The 21,848-nt window shown below is 37.8% G+C and overlaps 3 protein-coding genes across 4 annotated transcripts in view; 1 reads left to right on the forward strand and 2 right to left on the reverse strand.

Moving 5' to 3' along the window:
- The window catches only part of LOC137491225 (uncharacterized), a 482,468-nt gene that overhangs the window by 229,476 nt on the left and 231,144 nt on the right, over nt 1-21,848 (reverse strand). The gene's annotated exons all lie outside the window — the stretch shown is intronic.
- si:dkeyp-87d1.1 lies at nt 931-5,560 on the forward strand. 2 transcript variants are annotated; one of them, XR_012402189.1, is made up of 12 exons: nt 931-1,016; nt 1,597-1,821; nt 1,946-2,125; nt 2,228-2,375; nt 2,469-2,626; nt 2,733-3,099; nt 3,177-3,269; nt 3,355-3,503; nt 3,584-3,757; nt 3,855-4,063; nt 4,144-5,123; nt 5,225-5,560. XR_012402189.1 is itself a non-coding variant. In XM_073947470.1 (11 exons), the coding sequence occupies exons 1-11, from the start codon at nt 1,003-1,005 to the stop codon at nt 4,755-4,757; spliced, it is 2,331 nt and encodes a 776-aa protein (XP_073803571.1). In that variant the 5' UTR covers nt 931-1,002; the 3' UTR covers nt 4,758-5,560. The 2 variants fall into 2 exon arrangements, 1 of the variants encoding a protein (XP_073803571.1); XM_073947470.1 differs by having other exon boundaries at nt 4,144-5,560.
- On the reverse strand, nt 9,123-20,087 carry LOC137490926 (uncharacterized). Its single transcript, XM_068219928.2, has 3 exons — nt 20,048-20,087; nt 19,173-19,323; nt 9,123-13,257 (listed from the first exon to the last, which is right to left on the reverse strand). Exons 2-3 carry the CDS (start codon nt 19,261-19,263, stop codon nt 12,062-12,064), a joined length of 1,287 nt encoding a protein of 428 aa, XP_068076029.1. The 5' UTR covers nt 19,264-19,323; nt 20,048-20,087; the 3' UTR covers nt 9,123-12,061.

The following is a 21,848-nucleotide window of genomic DNA, read 5'->3' on the forward strand; positions in this document are numbered from 1 at the left end:
AGGATCTTAAACATTCAACTTTATTAATAATCATTAAGACATAAGAAAGGATATGTGTTACTCAATCCTAGAGCAGACATCCATCAGAAAATACAATTATATTCTATTTTATTCATTGTATCCATCACCAAACAAAGTATAAATCTGCTCTAAAATGTGTTACAAGTCTCTCTCTCTCTTTATTTTTATTTGGTGAAATTCAAGAGCCTAACACAAACTCTTATAATTATATACTTCATCAGAAATCGCTATTCACTGTAAGACTGTTCATATCTTCTACATGCTCTCTCAGGAGGCTTTAACAACACAATCTTACAAAGCAAATGGTTAATCAGTTTTACTGTTCAATTTTTTTACTTAATTGTTAACTTATTTAAAATCACACACACACACACACACACACAAATACACACACACACACACACACACACACACACACACACACACACACACAAAACTCTATTAATCATTATTACTGAAAATTAAATATATAATTATTTTAGCTTTTATCTTTGAATGGATATTAAACAGCTGACTTTCATTTAACTTGATTTATTTTATCCTTGTACTGTATTTTATGTTTTGTTGTTGTTTTCTGTTTTATATGTATGTTTTCACATGAATTGTGTATTTTTAAATAGATTTTCCTTGCATGTGTACTGTTTCGAACTTTAGGACAATATATTTTCTGCATCTGTGTTGTGAAATATAAAAGTACTCAAAGTCAGAAAAAAGACTCTATATTTTTAAATACACCGAAACATATGCCTAGATCAGTTGTAGTAACTGTTTTAAAGTTGTTTCTGCTCCTATTGGGCCATTAACACCTGGGGATGGGCAGATTGGGCTGCTGTTGGATGCTGTCTCCTGATAGGCTGTTGACCTGCTGCCAGCTCAGGTTAAAGAGGCCCATCTCATCTTAGTAAAATTACAGTCGTATCACTTTCAACTACAGCTTGCTGCGTTTGACCAGTGGACAGAACTCACATTTCAACATCAGAAATGGCCTCTAAACAGTAAGTACATTTAGTCAGTACGCCTTATGCAGCAGGCTTCTTAAACTCAGTTTAGCTTGTATCATTTTATCAGTGGAGTTAGTTAGGTTTGTGGAAGTCAAATCTTTAAAAATCTAAAGAGTCTTCTAGAACTTAGTACTTCTAGATAAATAAATAAAAAAAAAACTTTTTAATTTAGAAGTTTAGAAAACCTCTGAAGAGGACAGATATTTGTGAGAGGAGAGCAGTTTGTACACTAGTTGTGTTGTTATTTTATATTTGACTTGTAAATCCTAACTGCTGGTATGATCTTGGTTTAAGAAATAATTGAGACAATTTAATTCTTCTCTCATAATAAATGTCATATTATTAAATAGGTTTAAAATAATATGGTTAGTAACAGTATTATATTAATATGAAATTAAGTTTTGTCTTAAAACTCTAATCAAAATATCCGGCAGACATTGCTGTGTGTGTTTGTGTGCTCATTTCTTTGTTTCTTTACCTGGAGTTGGGGGTGGGGTGTGGTGGACCCCAAACCTTACCAAAACTGCTCTTGGTCTCTTCATTGTATAACATTTTGATTTTATTATCCACACAGATCCTTCCACAGCAGGATGTTTTTCCTCTGTCCTGTGTGCAAAAAGGCTCCTCACTCTCTTCCTGGGCATCTCAGGAAGGTGTGTATGAGGAACAGCACAGAAGCAGAGATCCAGGCTGTCGTTAAAGAGGCCAAGAAGGAGTTGTCTGAATTCTGTCACAAAGGACGTTTCTGGGAGTTTGGAAAAATTTGTGACATATTGGACTCTACTAATCCTCTGGCCAGGTTTGTATTCAGTTGTGCTTATCTTATTTTATGTATCTGACTTCAAATCTAACATCTGCATATAATAATAAACATACATTTTTGGTATTGTTTATTTGACCTTATTTTATGTTCCTTGTTTTAGGATGATTGCGGAGATGCAGTCAAAGGGGTTGGTGATTAATAACTTACCTTCAGTCCTCCCGGAACCAGCTCGGTCGACAACATCTTCTGTGCCTCAAAGCTCTGGAGAAGGTGCAGAAAGTTCATTGGAGCCTCCAAATGAGTCCTTATCCGACGAGAGCTCGGGAGAGTACTATCAGAGGTATACTTTTATATCAGCATTCCCAGAAAGTAAATATACACTGCGGATATGACTTCTCTTTAATATACAAAGTCATTTTGATCACCTGCTTTTCTATTTCAGCACTGGTGGACCGATGTGGACCTCTTCCGTGAGGGTGGAGATGGTCAAAAAAGGCTTATACAACAAGCACTCCATTGACCACCCCCTTCTAGCAGGATTTAATAAGTACCTTTACACTGATCTAGGATATAAAAACAGCAAACAAGTAGTAAGTTCAAGTGAAATTATATATGTAAAAATGAGTGAATGGGTGTTGTTTTATGCAGTACAGTTTATTTTATTGTGAAATGTGTGCTTTTAGGTGGAAACAGTGTCCAGGTTCTTGCATTACATGGACCCCACTGAGCCAAACTTGATGTTTGTTCGGCGGGTGGAGAAAGTGCGAGAGTACTTTAACATCTTGTCAGATACAAAGCTCTCAAAATGGACAGTATTCAACTACTCGAAGAGTCTCAAGAGGTCAGTAATGTGGAACCACCACAAGTGTGCCATGTACATGTTAACTAATCATGTCATCTGTGCTGTGTTCTGACTGTAACAAACCCAATGTTGATCTCTTTTCAAGGTTCATGAAATACATTATTACCTCCACGGACATTCGCCACAACAATCCAGCTTTGTTCCAGGACTGTGAGAGTTTTATGGATGTGCTGTATGGAATACAGAGTGGCATGTCCAAAGAAGTGAGCATGGAGGTCACAGCAAAAAAATCAGAGTTTGGTTGTGGCAAAGAAGTTTTGCCAAAGGACTGCCTTGCTGTTTTGGAGGCTGCATTCAAAGATTTCCAGGCCGTGATATGCAAAATGCAGGGTCCAGGAGCCATCACAGGGGACTGTTTGACTAAAAATGAACGGCTGCTCGTCCTGTACTACCTGGAGGCTGTTATCATGCTGAAGCTAGTCCAGCGGCCTGGAATTGTGACACACATGACTGTAAGTGTTTGTTTTTCCGTACATTGTCTTCTTTGTTCTTATATGCTTCATCAATGTGCAAAACTGCCTGTTTGCAGGTTGAGGATTGGGAGGGGAGGAGCCGTATAGAGAATGGTGTCTGTGTTGCAGTGAAGGAGCACAAAGTACCGTTGTCACACGAACAGGAACTTGTAAGTTTATATAGTCTTTTATATAATAACAGCAATAAATGTATTGTGTCAAATTTAGACTTATTTTTTTCCTTTCTTTAACTAGTGGTTCAACTTGTACTTCAATGAGGTGCGGCCAGTAATGCTGCAAGAAAACCGCACCGGCGACAATGTGGCAGTTGATTCATTTTTTGTGTCAAGTAGTGGGAGATCGATTTATAATCCCTCCAACGACTTAAAAAGACTACATGACAAGTAAGCAACATTACACCTGTCTTTAACTCTACATGTTCATCCGTCCACTTTTTGCCTTCTTACGATGCCTTGTGTTTCAGATACAGTCTTCCCAGTGTGACGTGTGGCGATGCCCAGAGAGCATTTGAGGCAGCAGCACAAAACCTGTCAGAAGTGGAGAGAAATGTGGCAGCTGAAAGGAACTACATGAGGAGAACGTCTTCAGATCCGTTTCTGGCTCTAAGTGTGCTAGATCAGCTTGCTGGGAAAACACCGTAAGCATCTAACAACTGGGATGATCCTTATTTTTAAATTTGCAACCCACAGCCTCGCCTTTCCTTCCTTCAATATTTATTTTTTATGATCTTATAGACAAAGGTCCAGTAGAGCTTCCTGCTGTGAGACAAGGGTGGACGAACAGACGGCCTACAAAACTCTTGAGCAGTTCTGTCCAGTGACTCTGGAGGGGCCTCCTCCAAAAAGGTCACGCAGGACTGAGCTGTGTGGCTCAGAACATGAGAGGCACTGCTATGACCGCTGGCGTAGCGAGCAGCTCAAGCTGCGTGAACAGCATGCTCTCGGTGAGTATACAGATGATTAATGACACAAACAGGGGAATTGAGCGAGAATAGCCGAATACTGATGTGTTTTGTGTTTCTAGAACACTTTACTGGACAGCAGCCATCAGAGTCCAAAATAAGCCGCTGGATGGACAAACAAGGGTGGACGTCAAACGTCCCACAGGCTGCAGTGGTTCTGAAGCAGTGGAAGCCTGTTGCCAGGTTGGACTTGGTCATCGACAGCAGCTTTGTGAAAAAAATGATTTTGTCTCAACGCTGGAAAGGACTGACTGTCAGGCCCGTCCCTGACAAGGGCGATGGTATTTTCACCAAAAGACCATTTCAGATCGGGGAGGTTGTCTGTGAATACCACGGCGAGCTGGTTAGCCATGAAGATGGGATGGCAATAGCTTCGACAAGCAGCATCAGAGCTGGCCATTTGTTTTTTTATAGGAACAAGCAACATGAAGCCATGTGCATTGACGCACATGAAGAAAGTTGCCAGTGCCATCCCATGAAGTTCAATTATGGACGCCTGATCCGTCACTCCAGCAAAAGAGCCAATATCCGGCCCAGGCTGTATGTCCTTAATGATAGAGACATCATTCTCTTCATTGCTACAAAAGACATTTCGAGTGATGAGGAGTTACTCTATGATTATGGCTCAAAGAGGAGATCTTTTGCCGGGAAAGGGCTGGAATTGGACTGGATGTAAAACAACATCTTTCCATCCTCCATACTGACTCACTTCTAACATGTCCAACTCCAAGTTTCCACCTGTGGCCATATTCTCTTCTCAGTGATGGACAACCATCACTGCTCCTCTCACCCTGTACCCAGTACTCTTTCTGCACTGCCAAGCAACAACATTGCTCTCCAAATAGAGACTTGGTTGTAATAGGTTGAATGAGTGGGCCTTACAAACCATTCACCTTTACTTCCAGAGAATTGTATTTTCTCTTGTCTTTTGCTCTTTTTTTTCATAAGTTTTCTTTATGCAATAGTGAGAGTGTGAGTAGGCTACTCCATATTCTCTCCTCTCTCTCAGGATTCTGTACAACACATGTGGAATTACAGCCTGGTAAGTACGCTCAAACTGCTCTTAACCCTCCCTTACACCCATCTTTAAGTTTCAACCAAATTATTGAGCACTTTCTGGTTGTCGTCTTCTTTTTGTTTCAGATTACCAAGGCTTTTATGGTCAGCAGACATGGACCTCACTGCTGAGAATTAACCTGGCATCTTAATTCTTCATTACCTATGTTGTCTCTATGTTGTTTGATTAATGTTCAGATTTTGTTCATTTGGTTGCACTTGTATGTACTGGAAGTTGTTTATTTTCTTTAGTGTTGTTATTACTTGATATTACTATTATATATACAGTCTTCTACTGTGCCGTTATTTCACATTCTTAATAAAAAGTTGCAGAAATGACCCAGAATCACACAGTTCTGTTTCAGTGCATTCATATTATGCTTTTTAAACTAATTATTATTAAATAAAAGTAATAAAATAACTTAGACACTGTGTTTGGCATTTATTTAACAAATCATTCCAACAATTTCATTTAAAAATGTGTAATACTTTAAAAGAAAAAAGAAATACACTTCATTATTTAAAACATATGAAGCTTTTTCAGATAAGTGCAACACTTTTTCCCCTTCACCTGAAAATGACATGATAGCTAAAAAAAATAAGGGAAAAAAAGGAATATGACCTGGAAAAGTCATTTTTCTTTTTCCATGTGATCAGCCGAGACAAAAAAGAAGGAATCCACAAATATCCACAACATCCTGGAAAAACACTGAAATAATGGTCTCTGTATGAGAGCTGCTCTTTGAAGAGAATAAGGCAGCTAGCCTAATTAAGATAATTAAGATAGTTACAGTCAAATACAATAATAATTTATTTTAGCAAAGAGAAAAAAGTCAATCTATTTTGGACAGAATTCATTGTAAAATGTAAGACATTATTTATAAAGACAGACAGGCTAATATAATTATTTTTGGAGTGTTTGAACATGAATGGCAGCTGTTGTTTTTGATCTAACAGCAGCAAAACTACATGCTGAACGCTGTGAGCTTGCGTCAGGATGATGATGATACATGAGCCAACTTTTATTTTTTCCTTTTTCAAAACAGTTTAGAACAAAACAAAAGAGCAATAAAAAACGGGTTACATGTCAAAGATCAACAGGCTCCAAACATGTAAACAATAAAAGCACCACAATGAAATTAAAACAAGACTTTTCTTCTCAACCATTTACCCCAGTATGCAGAAATTGTATAGGCTTGTTGTCTGAAGTTAAATGTCAGTACTTCTATGTCATACACCTCTTTAACAATATCATACTGTACCATTCGCCTACAGATGGAGGATCTTCCTTGAGCTATTTCTTTGTAATGGCCTTTTTGCTAGTTGTTAGTAGTGTGTTAAGAAGATACACATCATTTTTGGTATTTCTGCAGAGTAAATTCTCAGGTACATAGTTTTAAAATTACATTAATCCCATAATTAGATTTATCTCTATTTAAATCTTGTGTATAATATTACAGTTCCAAAATATTTTGAAATGATCTTCCAATACATTTTCACATTTTCTCCATCATTCACCATATTTTGATCTCTAGTTTAAAAGTATTTTATTTTAGATGTCATAAAGAACCTGATTACATTTTCCTAATAAATACCCTCTATGAATTAATTGTAATCATCTGTGTTTCCCAAATAGTTAACCATTCCTCATTTGCTATTATTATATTGGCTTCTCCTTCCCATTTCTGTCTGATACACATTGTTGAGTGTTTCTTTGTTAATGTCAGACAGGAATAAATTCTTGATACTAGTTTTTTTTATTAATCTTTATTTTTTGTAAGCATTTATAAATACCTGCACTCCTGTTGTTTTTATGTCTTCTGAATCTCTTATGCTTTTATTGAAGTAGTGTCTAACTTGAAGGTAATGGAAAAAGTCTTGTTTATCCAAGTTACATATATATATATATATATATATATATATATATATATATATATATATATATATATATATATATTTGAAAGTTGTTGAAAACCTTCCAATTCAGAAAAGGTAGGCTTGGTAATATATTCATCCTTATTATCTATTCAATTGTATAGATCTAAAGGTTGAAGGAGCCGTCTGTTCAAAAACTTTTTCATGGTTTCTGTAATGGGGAATTATTTTATTTTATAGATATCTTATAGGTATGCAGCGATTTGAACTCCAACATATCTGATATGTTGTTATATCAGATGTAAGTTATTACTCATGTAAGGTATGATTACAGCATTCAAAAAGCATTTACATCAATTGTTCTTTGAATATTTTATACCATTCTGCAGAGAAGCCATCTATGTCTGACATATCATTTTAGTTTTGTAATCTTTGATTTTAAATATCCTCCTCTCTGCCTGTCGTTTCTTTATTCTTCATGCCAGGAGCTTTTTGGACCATTTTCATAAAATTTTAAAATGTAAGTTTTATTTGTACTTGCTCATCAAACATTTTATTGAGTTTTGCTTTAACTTCTTTAACCCTAACCCTATTGTTAAAATATCTGGATCTTTCTTATTACCATATTTAGTCTCTAATTCTTCAAGTTGTATATTTAGATTATTTATGTAATTCAGTTTTTTTTTTCCCTTGATCCCCACATTATAAGTTTACCTCGCGTAACAGCTTTAGCTGCGTCCCATATGATACTAGGTGACACCTCTGCATTATCATTATGTTTTAAATATTCTTATAGTTCTTTTTTTAACATATTCTACACATGTTAAATCATTCAAATGATAAGGGTTAAATCGCCAAAATGTCTTTTTGGGTTTAATGTCCAGGTAAACTGTTAAATATACTCCTGCATACTCTGAGATGTCCCTTGTTCCTATTTTACAGTCTTTTATTTTTATGTTGATCTGAGCTAAAAAAAAAAAAAATAAATAAATAAATAAATCAATTCCAGAATGAGACATGTGGAAGAAAAGAAAGTATATTCCTTTTTAAGAGTGTATATGTCTCTCCATACATCTATCAAGCCTAATTATTTCATCAAAAATCTTATTTGTCTAGTTTCTTGACTAATTTGCTTATTAGAAGAAGTGTCCAATTTAGGATGAAGTTGTACATTCCAGTCTCCCCCACAGATCAACATTCCTGATGCCTTCTTGGCTATAACACTTACTATTTTTTTGAGAAATGCTTTGTCTTTTTCAGGTGGTCTATATATACTAACTAATGTAACTTTGTTTTGGTTGATAGTTCCTTTAATTAAGTTATATCGCCCTTCTTTATCAGTAATCTTAGAAATTAATTGGAAGTTGATTTTATTTGAGATCAATGTCATTACTCCTCGTTTACGACCATTATTATATGAGGAAAAGAAAACCCTAAATCCCATTGTTTCTAATTTCCTATGTTCTGTATCAGAAAGATGCGTCTCTTGCCAGAAGATTATCTGTTGGTTTTCTCTTTTAATTTTAAGTTTGCTTCTTTTAATCGGATTTAGTAACCCATTAATATTCAAAGTAATTACTCTATATTTCTGTTTTTGCATATACTATAATCAGATATTATTGCGAAGATCACTGATCGGAACACGAAAAACACAAACGTGAATATCTTGAACCACATAAAAATTATTACGAAAAAGATCTCCAAACCTTGAAGTCTTAAATAACTTCTTAATGTGAGAGGAAAGCCTTCCTTTTCTAAAAAGCCCTTTCTTGCTGTGCCTATTGCACTCCATGTTATTTAAATATGGTTTAGGTTATCATATATGATGTAAAAAGAAGGATTAATACCAGTGTGTATGGGAGCTCTCTTTCTATGCTGCTACATGTGTCAACACCATACTGGAAACCATCCCATGTGTTTCTCAAGCTGCCCCGAATGAGTGAAACTCTGTACACACTAGGGTTGGGAATCGTTTTTTTTTTTTTCGATACCGGTGCTAAATCGATACTTTTAAAACAATACCGGTGCCAAAACGGTGCCTGAATCGATACTTTTTTTTAGCCACAAAATGATGGTGGATGACTCTTCAAAAAAATTTTATTTGACAAATTTTTCTTTTTTTAAATAATTTTAATAGAACAACATAATTACAGTTTAATGTAAACATCAATTCATATTGTATTACATTAATACATTTCCTTTGATCATTTGTTGGTTAGCATGAATTTAAGATTTGCATTATGAAATTACATTAGCTTCCTTTTAACCTGTGGGGGGCTGGCAGGGGCCACGTAATTTTAGGAGCACATTTTAACAAATATATCACAAAATACTTAAAACATTATTCAAAGTCATTTGTTTTCATGCATCACTCTGCAGTCTTCATAAACAAGATAATTAAATAACTTAAACTCAAAATAATCTTCCTTGTTCATTTATTTGACAAGTAACGTTGGTGTAGGATAACACATTTCTAACATTCAAGTACATCAAGGCACATTGTTGCACCTATAAACTTCAACAGGCCTACAGTTGAAGTCGATTCATTTTGCCCTCCTATTCATTTAAAATAATGTTTCTGAAAACTTTGACAGTGTTTCCTAAAACATAATTATTCTGGAGTCATAATAAGTCCTATTTCTTATTGTTTATTTCATGAATAAAAGCCGTTTTTAATTAAAAAAAAATAATAATAAGGTCAGTATTATTAGCCTCCTTAAGAAATATTTACTGTATATTTTTGATTTACACAACAAATCAGTTACAAAATAATTTGACGAATTATTTTAACTTTCGTAGTGAACTGATTAAAGGGGTGGTCCAGAATGTATTTTTAAGGCTTGGTTGTGTTAATAAGATGCAAAGCAATGTGTGCTCATGTTTAACTTGAAGGAAATCATGTTATTTTTTCATATATCTCACTTTGATTATACACAGCTACTCAGCTAACATGAAAACGACTGTCATATTGCCTAGTTCCTCTAAAAGGCCCACCCTCAAGTGACTCTGATTGGTCATCATCATAATGTGCTGTGATTCGCCGATCGGCTCCACATCACGCCCGGAGAAGCACGCGCGTTGTGTGTAAACAGTCAGTCAGTTAACACGTGTCTGTAACGAGTGAAAATGGGATGCGGCTCCTTTAAAAGTGTTTTTGTGCCATTTAGTGTGTTTATGTGTGTGCGTGTATATACTATGAAGTGTCTGTAACATGAGATGTGCATGTGCGCAAGATATTTATTGTTCTTTTTATTCTCATGCTCGGATTAAGTTATTTTCTGTGGTGACAGATTAAATCACAAGATGTGAGATGAGACCCGTGTGAGCCTGGATTGATTTGTTTTTGCTGTTACACTCCAGTTGGGAGAGCATTGCTGCATTTTTTTTTTTTTTTAATCAATGCGTTACAGGATGTCTTTCACGCATATCCGGAATATGCCTGTGTAAGTAACATGATTCGTTCACATATCTTTTGCGACTTTATTGTCTTGAGTTGAACGCATGGAAAAGCTGCCTAAAGACAATCAGTGCAGTCGTGCACACACATAAGAGACACACTGCCATCTCACACAGAGAGACGCAGGTGCTGGCCAAGAGTGCGTGCATGTATGTTTGTGTATGTGTGTGTGTTTACAGCCGTTTGACTGATAAGTATGGATTTGTAGCTAAGTCGTTAGCGATGAACATAATTTCCCGTTGTTTACATCTTTGCTACAACACACCGTTAAGGCTAGACGCTGTACATGTCATGATCAATTTTAACAAATAAAAACACTTACAGGTTATGACTCAGTTCACAGCGTGTCCTTGCTCCATCTTTGAGGAGATTTTAGCCGAATCCAGCACTGAACTGGGAGAGATTCTGGAAGCTGCGTTTTGTCAAATCATGCTTGCTGTGTATTTTATAGTTCTCTGGAACATAATTAATATTGAACTGTAAGCACTTCTGTGCTTCTGTCGTGTCATTTGGAAGCCCAACAACAGAAACAGAGAAGCTCTGTGGAAACAGCAGGATGGCATTTCTCCCTCTGCAGTATAGTTACAGCGCCTCTGGCAACGGCCTTTACCTGCGCAGTGTGGGATGCGCAATAACAAACTTTTGAGATCTCACAGGGGGCGGAAGTATTTTTTGTAGTCCCCAAAATTCGTTCATTGTAGGCTTTGCTAAGCTAACTCTAAAAATCAAGGTCTCCCTTTGCATTGAACTTTGAGCATTTTACATTCAGAGATGCTGTTTATGTTCACACAGCTACATTACACATCAACTAAAGTTTAAAATATGAGATCATAGTGGACCACCCCTTTAAGTCTAAATTACCCTTTAATCTGAATAAAAGACTAATAAACACTTAAAGGGACTTTGTCTTGCAAAATAACTAGTAAAATGTTCTGCACTGACTGTCAGCATAAAAAAGTAACGTTAGATATTAAAAACGAGTTAGTTAAACTATTATGTTTAAAAATGTGTAGTAAATAAATCATGTGTTCAAGACGGAAATCAGTTGAATATGACTTACATGAGCGTGACTGAAAACTACATTTGATCAATGTGTTACATCTGTTCTACATGTGTCATTAAGTTTGACATGTTTCCCTCTTAACGTTACACACACTTTTGTAAAGACAGTTGCTGTGTAAGAATCCTTGCTTGTAAAATATGCTTTAGAATGCTTAGTTTAGGCAAATTGGATGAACGTGATCACACATGTTGATCTGAAGAGTGTTGCTCTCGCTCACCAAAAACCACTGGTTCCAGGCTAAATGCGCTGTACTGTGTGCGTTGCGTGCATCTGTTCCCTAGCGACAATAACAATTGCTTAATATCGCTTGTCCGTATTCCTCAAAGTTGTTTAGAATTAAATGTTTAGTGATGCTGTGACACAATGCCTATGTGCCTTTTCATGCACCCCTCACGTTCATGCCGCAGCACCGAAATTAAGCACCGAAATTCATATGCTGATTTAATACCAATACATACCAGTTACCAAGGTAGCGGTGCTAAAATGGCACCGGGTTTCGTTAACCAACCCTAATACACACTGATCACGTCTACAGTTTATCTCCAGTGTGAATCCTCTGGTGTGCTTTCAGGGTTCCTGAGTGAGCAAACCTCTTACTGCAGTGTGAACACTTGTACAGTTTCTCTCCAGTGTGAATCCTCTCATGTGTTTTCAGGGTTCCTGAGTGAGCAAACCTCTTACTGCACTGTGAACACTTGTACGGTTTTTCTCCAGTGTGTATCCTCTTGTGCCGTTTCAATTCTGCAGCTGTAATAAAAGTCTTCTCACACTCCAAGCACATATACTCTCTCACACCAGTGTGAATCTTCATGTGTTTTTTAAGGTATGATTGGCTAAAACTCTTCCCACACTGAGGGCATTTGAATGGTTTCTCTCCAGTGTGGATCATGAGGTGTTGATTAAGGTGTGATGAGTGGATGAAACTCTTCCCACACTGAGTGCATGTGAAAGGTTTCTCTCCAGTGTGGATCCTCATGTGTACATTAAGGCATGATGATTGGATGAAACTCTTCCCACACTCAGTGCAAGTGAAAGGTTTTTCTCCGGTGTGGATCTTCATGTGTCTATAAAGCGATGATGATTTACTGAAACTGTTCCCACACTCAGTGCATGTGAATGGTTTCTCTCCAGTGTGGATCCTCATGTGTAGATTAAGGGATGATGATTGGCTGAAACTCTTCCTACACTCAGTGCAAGTGTATGGTTTTTCTCCAGTGTGGATCTTCATGTGTCTATAAAGCGACGATGATTTGCTAAAACTCTTCCCACACTGAGTGCATGTGAATGGTTTCTCTCCAGTGTGGATCATCATGTGTTCATTAAGGTGTGATGAGCAGTTAAAACTCTTCCCACACTGAGTGCATCTGAATGGTTTCTCTCCAGTGTGGATCCTGATGTGTTGATTAAGGTGTGATGAGCAGTTAAAACTCTTCCCACACTGAGTGCAAGTGAATGTTTTTTTACCGGTGTGGATCTTCTTGTGTCTATAAAGTGATGATTTGCTGAAACTCTTCCCATATTGATAGCATGTGAATGGTTTCTCTCCAGTGTGAATCCTCATGTGAGTCTTTAGTTTGCTTTTGCTTGCCAAACTCTTTCCACACTGAGTGCAGGTTAAACAACTCTTGTCTCTCACTTTTAAAATATCATCAGTCACTAAATGAGTTTTGTCCTCAATTTTGACATGATGTTCCTCTTTACTCTCATCGTAGTCTTTAATTAGGTCTGAAATAAAAATAAGTTTACTTTTTAGTAAATCATTAAAACTCTCAGTGAAAAGGCACTTAAAAAATTTCCCATTAGAACAACTTTAATTTATCACACCAACTTCAAGTTCTCTAGCCACACCCAGACCTGATTACTACCACACACGTTCGCAATCAAGAAATCACCTAAATAGGACCTGTCTGACAAAGTGAAGTAGACCAAAAGAGCTTCAAAAGCTAGACATCATGCCAAAATCTAAAGACCTTTAAACACAAATGAGAAAGAAAATACTTATGTCACTAGTTAAAAAAAGAGTGAATGGCTTTTCCTACAGCTGGTGGAGGAGACGAGAGTACGGTTGGAGTTCACTGTAGTGCATACATTTGTTTTTACTGTAAAATCCTCACCGCGTGCGCAGATTTAGGAGACATTTATGCAGAACGCATCTTTGCACCTAAAAGCGCCAAACGCAGCACCAGGAACAGATTAAAACAGTTGTTATGTAAACTTGAAGTAAAAAAAGCCTGCAATGCTTGCCCCGCCTTTGTGCTCTATTTATTGGCTCACTGCTCTACAACTGAATGCAAATGATTGGTTAATATCAGCTGTCAATCACTCAGTCAATGCCTTCTGCCTTCAGATGATAGGATAGATGCGAAAATGTGAAGCGCTGAAGATGAGAGAATGAAAATAACAGACAGGTTTACCTTAAGTTATTAATAATGGCACATCTTATTAGTAATCATGTGCTGAATGTTAATCCACCATTTACACTTTTCCAAGAGTGGATAAAAGACTTCTAGTGGCTTTAAGTCCGCCGGTAACCGTGTTTGGCACTGAATCTACACATTTAAGCGCGAGAGGTATTGTATAATCCTTCATTTAATCCTCACGATGCTGTCAGCCGTGCAAGCAGCAGCTATATGTAACATTTAACACAGCTCATAAAAAGACTGTTATTGCTATTACGATGACATGCAAATAATAAGTTATATATCAATATAAATGTGGGGCGGGGCGATGGATCGTGATGCAGGCCCAGCATCGTGAAGTTTGTCGGCCATCGGCAATGGCAATTGACTTCTTAAAGGGGTGGTCCACTACGATATTATATTTTAAACTTCAGTTGATGTGTAATGTAGCTGTGTGAACATAAACAGCATCTCTGAATGTAAAATATTCAAAGTTTAATGCAAAGGGAGACCTTGATTTGTACAGAGTTAGCTTAGCAACGCCTACAATTAACGAATTTTGGGGACTACAAAAAATACTTCCGCCCCCTGTGAGATCACAAAAGTTCGTTATTGCGCATCCCACACTGCGCAGGTAAAGGCCGTGGCCAGAGGCGCTGTAACGTTACTGCAGAGAGAGAAATGCCATCCTGCTGTTTCCACAGAGCTGTTCTGTTTCTGTTGTTGGGCTTCCAAATGACACGACCCAAACACAGAAGTGCTTACAGTTCAATATTAATTATGTTCCAGAGAACTATAAAATACATAGCAAGCATGATTTGACAAAACACAGCTTCCAGAATCTCTCCCAGTTCAGTGCTGGATTCAGTTAAAATCTCCTCAAAGATGGAGCAAGGAGACGCTGTGAACTCTGAGTCATGACCTGTAAGTGTTTTTATTTGTTAAAATTGATCATGACATGTACAGTGTCTAACTTTAACGGTGTGTTGTAGCAAAGATGTAAACAACGGGAAATTATGGTAACCGCTAACGACTTAGCTAACGTTACAAATCTATATTTATCAAACGGCTGTAAACGCACACACACACATACACATACACGCACTCTTGGCCAGCACCTGCGTCTCTCTGTGGGAGACGGCAGAGGTTCTCTCTATAGGCAGCTTTGCAATGCGTTTTACAACTCGGACAATAAAGTCGCAAAAGATATGTGAACGATTCATGTTACTTACACAGGCATATTCCGCATATGCATGAAAGACGTCCTGTAACGCGTTGATTTAAAAAAAATACAGCAATGATTTCCCAACTGGAGTGTAACATCAAAAACAAATCAATCCAGGCTCACAAAGGTCTCATCTCACATCTTGTGCTTTATTCTGTCACCATAGAAAATAACTTAATCCGAGCATGAGAGAAAAAGAACAATAAAAATCTCTCCCGCGCACATGCGCTTCTCGTGTTACAGATACTTCATCGTATACACGCATAAACACACTAAAAGGCACAGAAACAGTTAAAGGAGCCGCATCCCATTTTCACTCGTTACAGACACGTGTTGACTGACTGACTGACTGACTGTTTACACAAAACGCGCGTGCTTGTCAGGGCGTGACGTGGAGCCGATCGGCGAATCACAGCATATTATGATGATGACCAATCAGAGTCACTTGAGGGTGGGCCTTTTAGAGAAACTAGGAAATATGACAGTCGTTTTCATGTTAGCTGAGTAGCTGTGTATAATCAAAGTGAGATTTATGAAAAAATAACACGATTTCCTTCAAGTTAAACATGAGCACACATTGCTTTGCATCTTATTAACACAACCAAGCCTTAAAAATAACATTCTGGACCACCCCTTTAAAAAAATACTTATTCTGCAAGCGGAATGACTCCTTGAGGATCTCCACATAAGATCACGCCAGATTCATTATGAACATGGTGAACGAGCTGGCAGGTTATTGTGTTACCAACTGAAACAATCCTCAGCAGCTGGCGTTATAGTAGCAGTTAGTAAGGATGATGGCAGTATTATTACTGAACAACAGGGTATTAGTGATCAATTTAAAAACTTCTATAAAACTCTTTACAGCTCTAAGGTAAACTTAATTGAACGTATTGAGAGCTTTTTTAATTATTAAGAATTACCATCCCTCTGTGATTTAGATCAGTTGACAAAAGAAGGGATTTTAACACCTTCTAAAATTAAAAATACAAAAAAAAAAATAAAAATCAGAAAAGCACCAGGCCCTGATGGCGTCCCGGCTGAGTTTTATAAGAAGTTTTGTGCCAAGTTAACACCCCTGTTGTGCAAGGTATTTGCTAAAGCTCTTGTATCGGAATCACTCCCCCCTTCATGACATCGGCTGTTATAACAGTACTTCTTCAAAAGAGTAAGGATCCACTTAAATGTGAACCTTATCATCCGATCAGCTCACTCTGCTGTATAAAATCCTGCCAAAAGTGCTGGCAATCAGAGTGGAGTCAGTCATGAGAAAGATAATTCACCCAGATCAAACTGGTTTTATTGTTGGGAGACAGTTATCTTACACCCTTTGTTGCTTATTTAATATTATTTATTTACCTAAAAATAATACCAGTCCAAAGGACTTAATTTCTTTAGATGACCATAAGGCATTTGAAAGAATTGAGTATATCTATTCATTTACAGTGCTTAAAAATTTGGTTTTGACCCTGGACCAAATGGCTTGTTTCCACTGACTGGTACAGTATGGTACAGTTCGGGTCGGTACGGGTCACCTTTACCAGGCTTGCGTTTCCACTACCAAGGGTACCCTTTTAGTGGGCGTGGTGTATGACAAAGTTTCAGTCGACGTCATTTTCGCTCGAGAAAATGTCTACAGTAAAGCTGCACAGGTCGTTCACATATCATATGAAAAGCACTTCTCACAAAACAGATGCTTTACACACATAAATACTTGTGTATAAATGTTTATTACTAACTTTTCTATGAACATTAGTTGATTTTAACTGCAGATCAATGACGGTGCGAAATAGCCTAATGTAACGTCTGTAATTATATAAAGTAAATAAATAAATGAAGATATATGAACACATACAGACCCTTATAGTCTCTGATATGTTACCAACTACAGAAGAACTACACAAAGCAGACATTTCGTCCTTAATTAAGTTCAAAACAACACAAAGTATAGCCAGGGCCGGAGCAAGCTGAACTGCCGCCCTCAACCCTAATGTGAAAATGAAAGTGACCGGTTATGAAAATGAAGTGAGGTGTCGCAGACCTCTTAATCAGCACACTATGCGCGGATATAACTGAGGACGCGCGGGTGCTGAAGGAGGGAGGGAGGGAGGTGTCGCGGACACTGCGCTCTCTATTCTGCCGCCCTATGCGCGGTTGTAACTGAGGACGTGCGGGTGTAGCAGACCTCAGTTCTGCCGCCCTATGCACGGATATAACTGAGGACACGCGGGTGCTGATGGAGGTGTCGCTGAGACCGCCCTCTCTATTCTGTCGTCTATGGGCGAATATATCTGAGGACGCGGGTGGTGAGGGAGGTGTCGCAGACATAACGGAGGACGCGGGTGGTAAGGGAGGTGTCGCGGATGCCGCCCTCTCTATACTGCCGCCCTAGGCGGCCGTCTAGGTCGCCTCTATGGAAGCGCCGGCCCTGAGTATAGCCTCCAGTCAGTGAAAACCTCTCATCTGTGTCTGTAATATTCAGCAGCAAATGTAGCCTCTGTTAGAGAGTCATTCCATCATTCCCAGTTCATATTAGTCTAAAAGGTGATAATAAAGATTAAGACAAGGCAGTTTGTTCACGTTTGCTGAAGAAATAACGTGCTCCTTGGCTTCGCCTTTTTTCCGCGCCCCACTCCCGCGTTTGTCTTTTTCTTTCTGATTGTGTCACAGAATGTGTCCCGCGTTTGTCAGCTTCTCACAGGACCGGGTTTCCAAAGCTTGTCAATAATCAAGCGCATATATTATTATCAGCTCAAGAAGTTTGTTATTTCAGATAGAGACGCGCGGCGAGCACAAGGAAGAATGCGAAACCACTCAAGCTTCAGACCGGCTCGTAAAAAACTATGCGGCACAGGGTAAATCCGCTCTTCTCTATGGCTTTGTGGCTGTTTATCAAGATGACGACAGGGTTTGTTTGAGCCCGGATCGACCATGGCTGCATTTGTATTTATAATTCCGCTGTAATCTCTCGCTGTGTATTTTAAACATGGCGGGTCCGTTATTTAGATTCTGGCTTGTTGTGTCTACGAATGACGTATCTCTGTAAACCAATAGCGTTCAGCTGCGCGTCTAGCTCCGCCTTTTAGGGCCTACTCACACTATGCCATCCGTACCGTGCCCAGGCCCCTTTCCCGGATCGTTTGAGAAGTGTGAGTGCGCTGAATCAGGCTCAAGCACGGTTCACTTGGCCGGCCCTGGCCCAGTTGGAAGAGGTGGGCCTGAGCGCGGTTCACTTGGGCTTTGGCGCGGTACGCTTGTGTGTGAGTACAAAACGCGCCAAAGCCCAAAACTGAAAGCAAGACATGACTTTTAAGGGAGTGTTTCATATGGATTTATTAATCATTCTTACTTTTCAGTGAACGCAAACTGCCGTAGTTTATTAAAGACGAGAACTCCTCACAGCACGACAGCTGCGCGGCTTCAGCAGACCTCCTCATTCCTGCAGCACGAGAGCTTTATGATTGTTTATGAGCGCCAAAAGTGGCGGATCTGTTCGGCGAAATATCTGACTGCGTGTCACCGCATCCCTAAGGACTGTTTGGTGAAATATTTGACTGCATGTCACTGCATATCAAACGACTGAAACGATATAACTAGAGAAATCTCCACTGTGCTGCTGAGAGAGCGCTTCACACTGAACAGCGCAGCAGTGATGACGTAAGCGTGCCGAGGCCCGTTTGTGGTGTGAGTGCGGGCCGTCGGGGCAGACAGGATGGGGGACAAGCGTGCTTTGGCCCGGTTCGAGGCAACTTTACCTAGTGTGAGTACGCCCTTAGTGTTTGGGACCCTTTCAAAAGGGTGCCAAAAAATTGGTACGGTACGGTTTGGTTCGGTACGCCTTTTAACAGTGGAAACGGCCATAAAAGCGTACCAAACCGAACCACTTAGTGGAAACGGTCCATAAGAGCTTGATTAACATGGTAAACAATATAGAGACTTCTAAATGAATGAATGTGCGAATATAAAACCAACTTTACCTCTATATGACTGAGTTGGTGTTTGAGAATGAAACCAACCTGTTTGTTCCTGCAGATCTTCCTGTTTGACTGTGAATGTTTCTTCAATCTTCACATCTTCACTCTCCTCTTTAATAAACGCCATCTTCATAACAGTGTGGAGATCAGTCGCTTCAGCAGGATTTTTTTCTCTGTGTTTGGACACTTTATCCTGTTTAAAATGAACAAAACAATAAAAATATCCTGTTTAAATAAGTAAAAAAAATTAACAGAAATAAAATAACTTCTCTTCAACACTTGCTTCAACAGTAACAAAAACGAAATTAGGTATGTCCAAGCATAGAGGTAAAGTTGGTTTTTATATTCGCACAATCAGACTTTTCTCTTAATAATATAACTTCATAAAAGTATTATTTGCAAACTCTAAACAGTGAAATCATATTAGCAGCCAATGACTATCAAAGTACAACAATGTTCACAAACCAATAAAGAATTTGTTTAGTAGTCATACTTGCATGCTAATTCAAATCGAATATTCAAAGTAACATGGTGAACAATAGAGACTTATAAATGAACGAATGTGTGAATATAAAACCAACTTTACCTCTATAGTCAGAGCTATAAAGAATGAGCTGATTAAAACTAGTACTCCGTTTCTCATACATAGTGATGTATATTTAGAATGGAATGGCATCATGCTATTTAATCATTTAAACCTTCATTAAAACACCTATTACACACTGTTTCTGTTTCTTTAGTTTATTCAAACAATAGCTCTCAATACTGTGAGTAAAATAATACTAAATAGTATAAAGTGTTAAAATAATGTTGTCACCAGCAGCATTATGCATTAACAGCATAATTTAGCATCAGATGAAAAAAGCCTAAAACTTTAATCAATCGCTTTATATAAGTGTAAACGCTTTAAAACAAACCTTTCTCCAGCTGAATCCAGCGCAAGAGCGGCGCAGACTTATGACGTCACATCACGCCAAAATAAAAGTCTTTTCTTTTGTTTCGCTTTTTTTTTTGCTACTTGCTGTTGCAGTCATGACTTCTTGATACATTTCTCGCTCGTTCTCCCCCCTCTCTCTCTCTCTCTCTCTCACTCTCTCTCACACACACACATATATATACATATATACATATATAAATATATATATATATATATATATATATATATATATATATATATATATATATATATATATATATATATATATATATATATTCAGTATTTGGAGTTGATCAAAACCTTTACTCTAAACATTTTAAAGACAATTTTAAAAGTCTTGTTTAATCCACTAAGACTAAGTGTGTAAAGCAGGAAATCTAACAGGTATAACAAATAAACTGATGGGTGTTTTGAGCTGAAACTTTACAGACACTTTCTAGAGACACAAAATTATATTAAATGCTGAAAATGGGTAAAATAGGTGCCCTTTAAGTATAAAAGTACCCATTACTACTTCATGTTTTAGTTTTACTAGCTTGGTCATTATCACTAAAAAGTGCCTTTGATGTCCCATGATTGAACAGTATTATATGGACATAATGTGCAATAAAGAAACTCTGATGTTTTGATATAATTGTTAAACCTTTACGCACATGCAGGTAGAATTAAGTGTTTTGAAATATGTTTTTGTAAATTTTTGCGTCATTCTTTCTTTGAATGGATGTGATTTTGCCATGTCCACACACTGCTCAGACAACTTCAGTGAGTTTAAATGTTGGTAAATTAGATCAAATTAAAAAGATTTGGAAATATTCTCATTATCTTTAACAGGTTGTTTAACAAAATCAATTTAATAACTTTTATTTTATTTTATTAATATTATATTAATCATTTTGCACGTGTCCTTGAAATTGCTGTCCACCCTGTCATGATGTGGTAAATGCCCCTTTAAGACCCCTCTGATGTACTCATTGGCATCCTTGTGTCCATTTTGCTTTTCTTCAGAGGAAGTGAAAACATCTGCTGTGCACACAGTAACTATCTACACTTATGTTTGCTATTTTTCCTCATGTTGTGTTTGAAACTGAATGTTGTCAAGCTTAACATGTCCACCCTGTCAGAGTGAAATAGTAATTATTATTTTAAAAAAATTCAGATTCAGAGATTAAAATATAGCTTATAAACTGTGTACAAAGAGCTTAAATAAGGAAACACTAATGATGTGACTGTGCGCCGAGGCTTCAAAGCATGTTTTTAAAAAACGATACATCTCGCTGTGAAGCAGTGTACTGGAGCTTGATTCGTTCTGCCATCATCACATAATCAGTGATGTCCGAAGCTTCATTTTCGCCTTTACCCACGTGACTGCTAAACACCCTCATGGGTTAGTAAAGTGTATAGCGAGAGATTAGGCATCGATTACATACATTTCTACTGTTTCACAGCACTGCACCTGTCCCACACACCAGTAATTAAATTAAAATACAATAGTAATTTATAGTAAAAAGGTTTTGAACCATACTAAAGTGTATTAGTGTATTTTTTTACAATATCTTTAAAGAAAACCCCTGCATGTCGTAGTATAGTGTTTAACGGAGGCCAGCTGGCGAGTGCAGCCCAAAAGCATCGCTCACATAGCCTCCACCTAGAGCATTTGCCTCCCATGCAGGAATTAATAGTTCGATCCATGCTTGGAACAAGTGGGTGGGTGAAGGACTAGTTAAAATATGATAAATAGTTTTGAAAATCCTGGATTTTACTATGGTCATCAGTGGTGTAAT

Source organism: Danio rerio, chromosome 4 (assembly GCF_049306965.1).
Source record: "Danio rerio strain Tuebingen ecotype United States chromosome 4, GRCz12tu, whole genome shotgun sequence".
Classification (NCBI taxonomy): domain Eukaryota; kingdom Metazoa; phylum Chordata; class Actinopteri; order Cypriniformes; family Danionidae; genus Danio; species Danio rerio.

Excerpts from the sequence above, each read along its gene's own strand:
- LOC137490926 (XM_068219928.2), bottom strand. The coding sequence starts at position 19,263 with ATGAAGATGGCGTTTATTAAAGAGGAGAGTGAAGATGTGAAGATTGAA. Across the intron at positions 13,258-19,172 it reads AGATCTGCAGGAACAAACAG|ACCTAATTAAAGACTACGAT; the intron begins GTTGGTTTCATT and ends TTTTTATTTCAG.
- si:dkeyp-87d1.1 (XM_073947470.1), top strand. Across the intron at positions 3,758-3,854 it reads CAGCTTGCTGGGAAAACACC|ACAAAGGTCCAGTAGAGCTT; the intron begins GTAAGCATCTAA and ends ATGATCTTATAG. Across the intron at positions 4,064-4,143 it reads GCGTGAACAGCATGCTCTCG|AACACTTTACTGGACAGCAG; the intron begins GTGAGTATACAG and ends TTGTGTTTCTAG.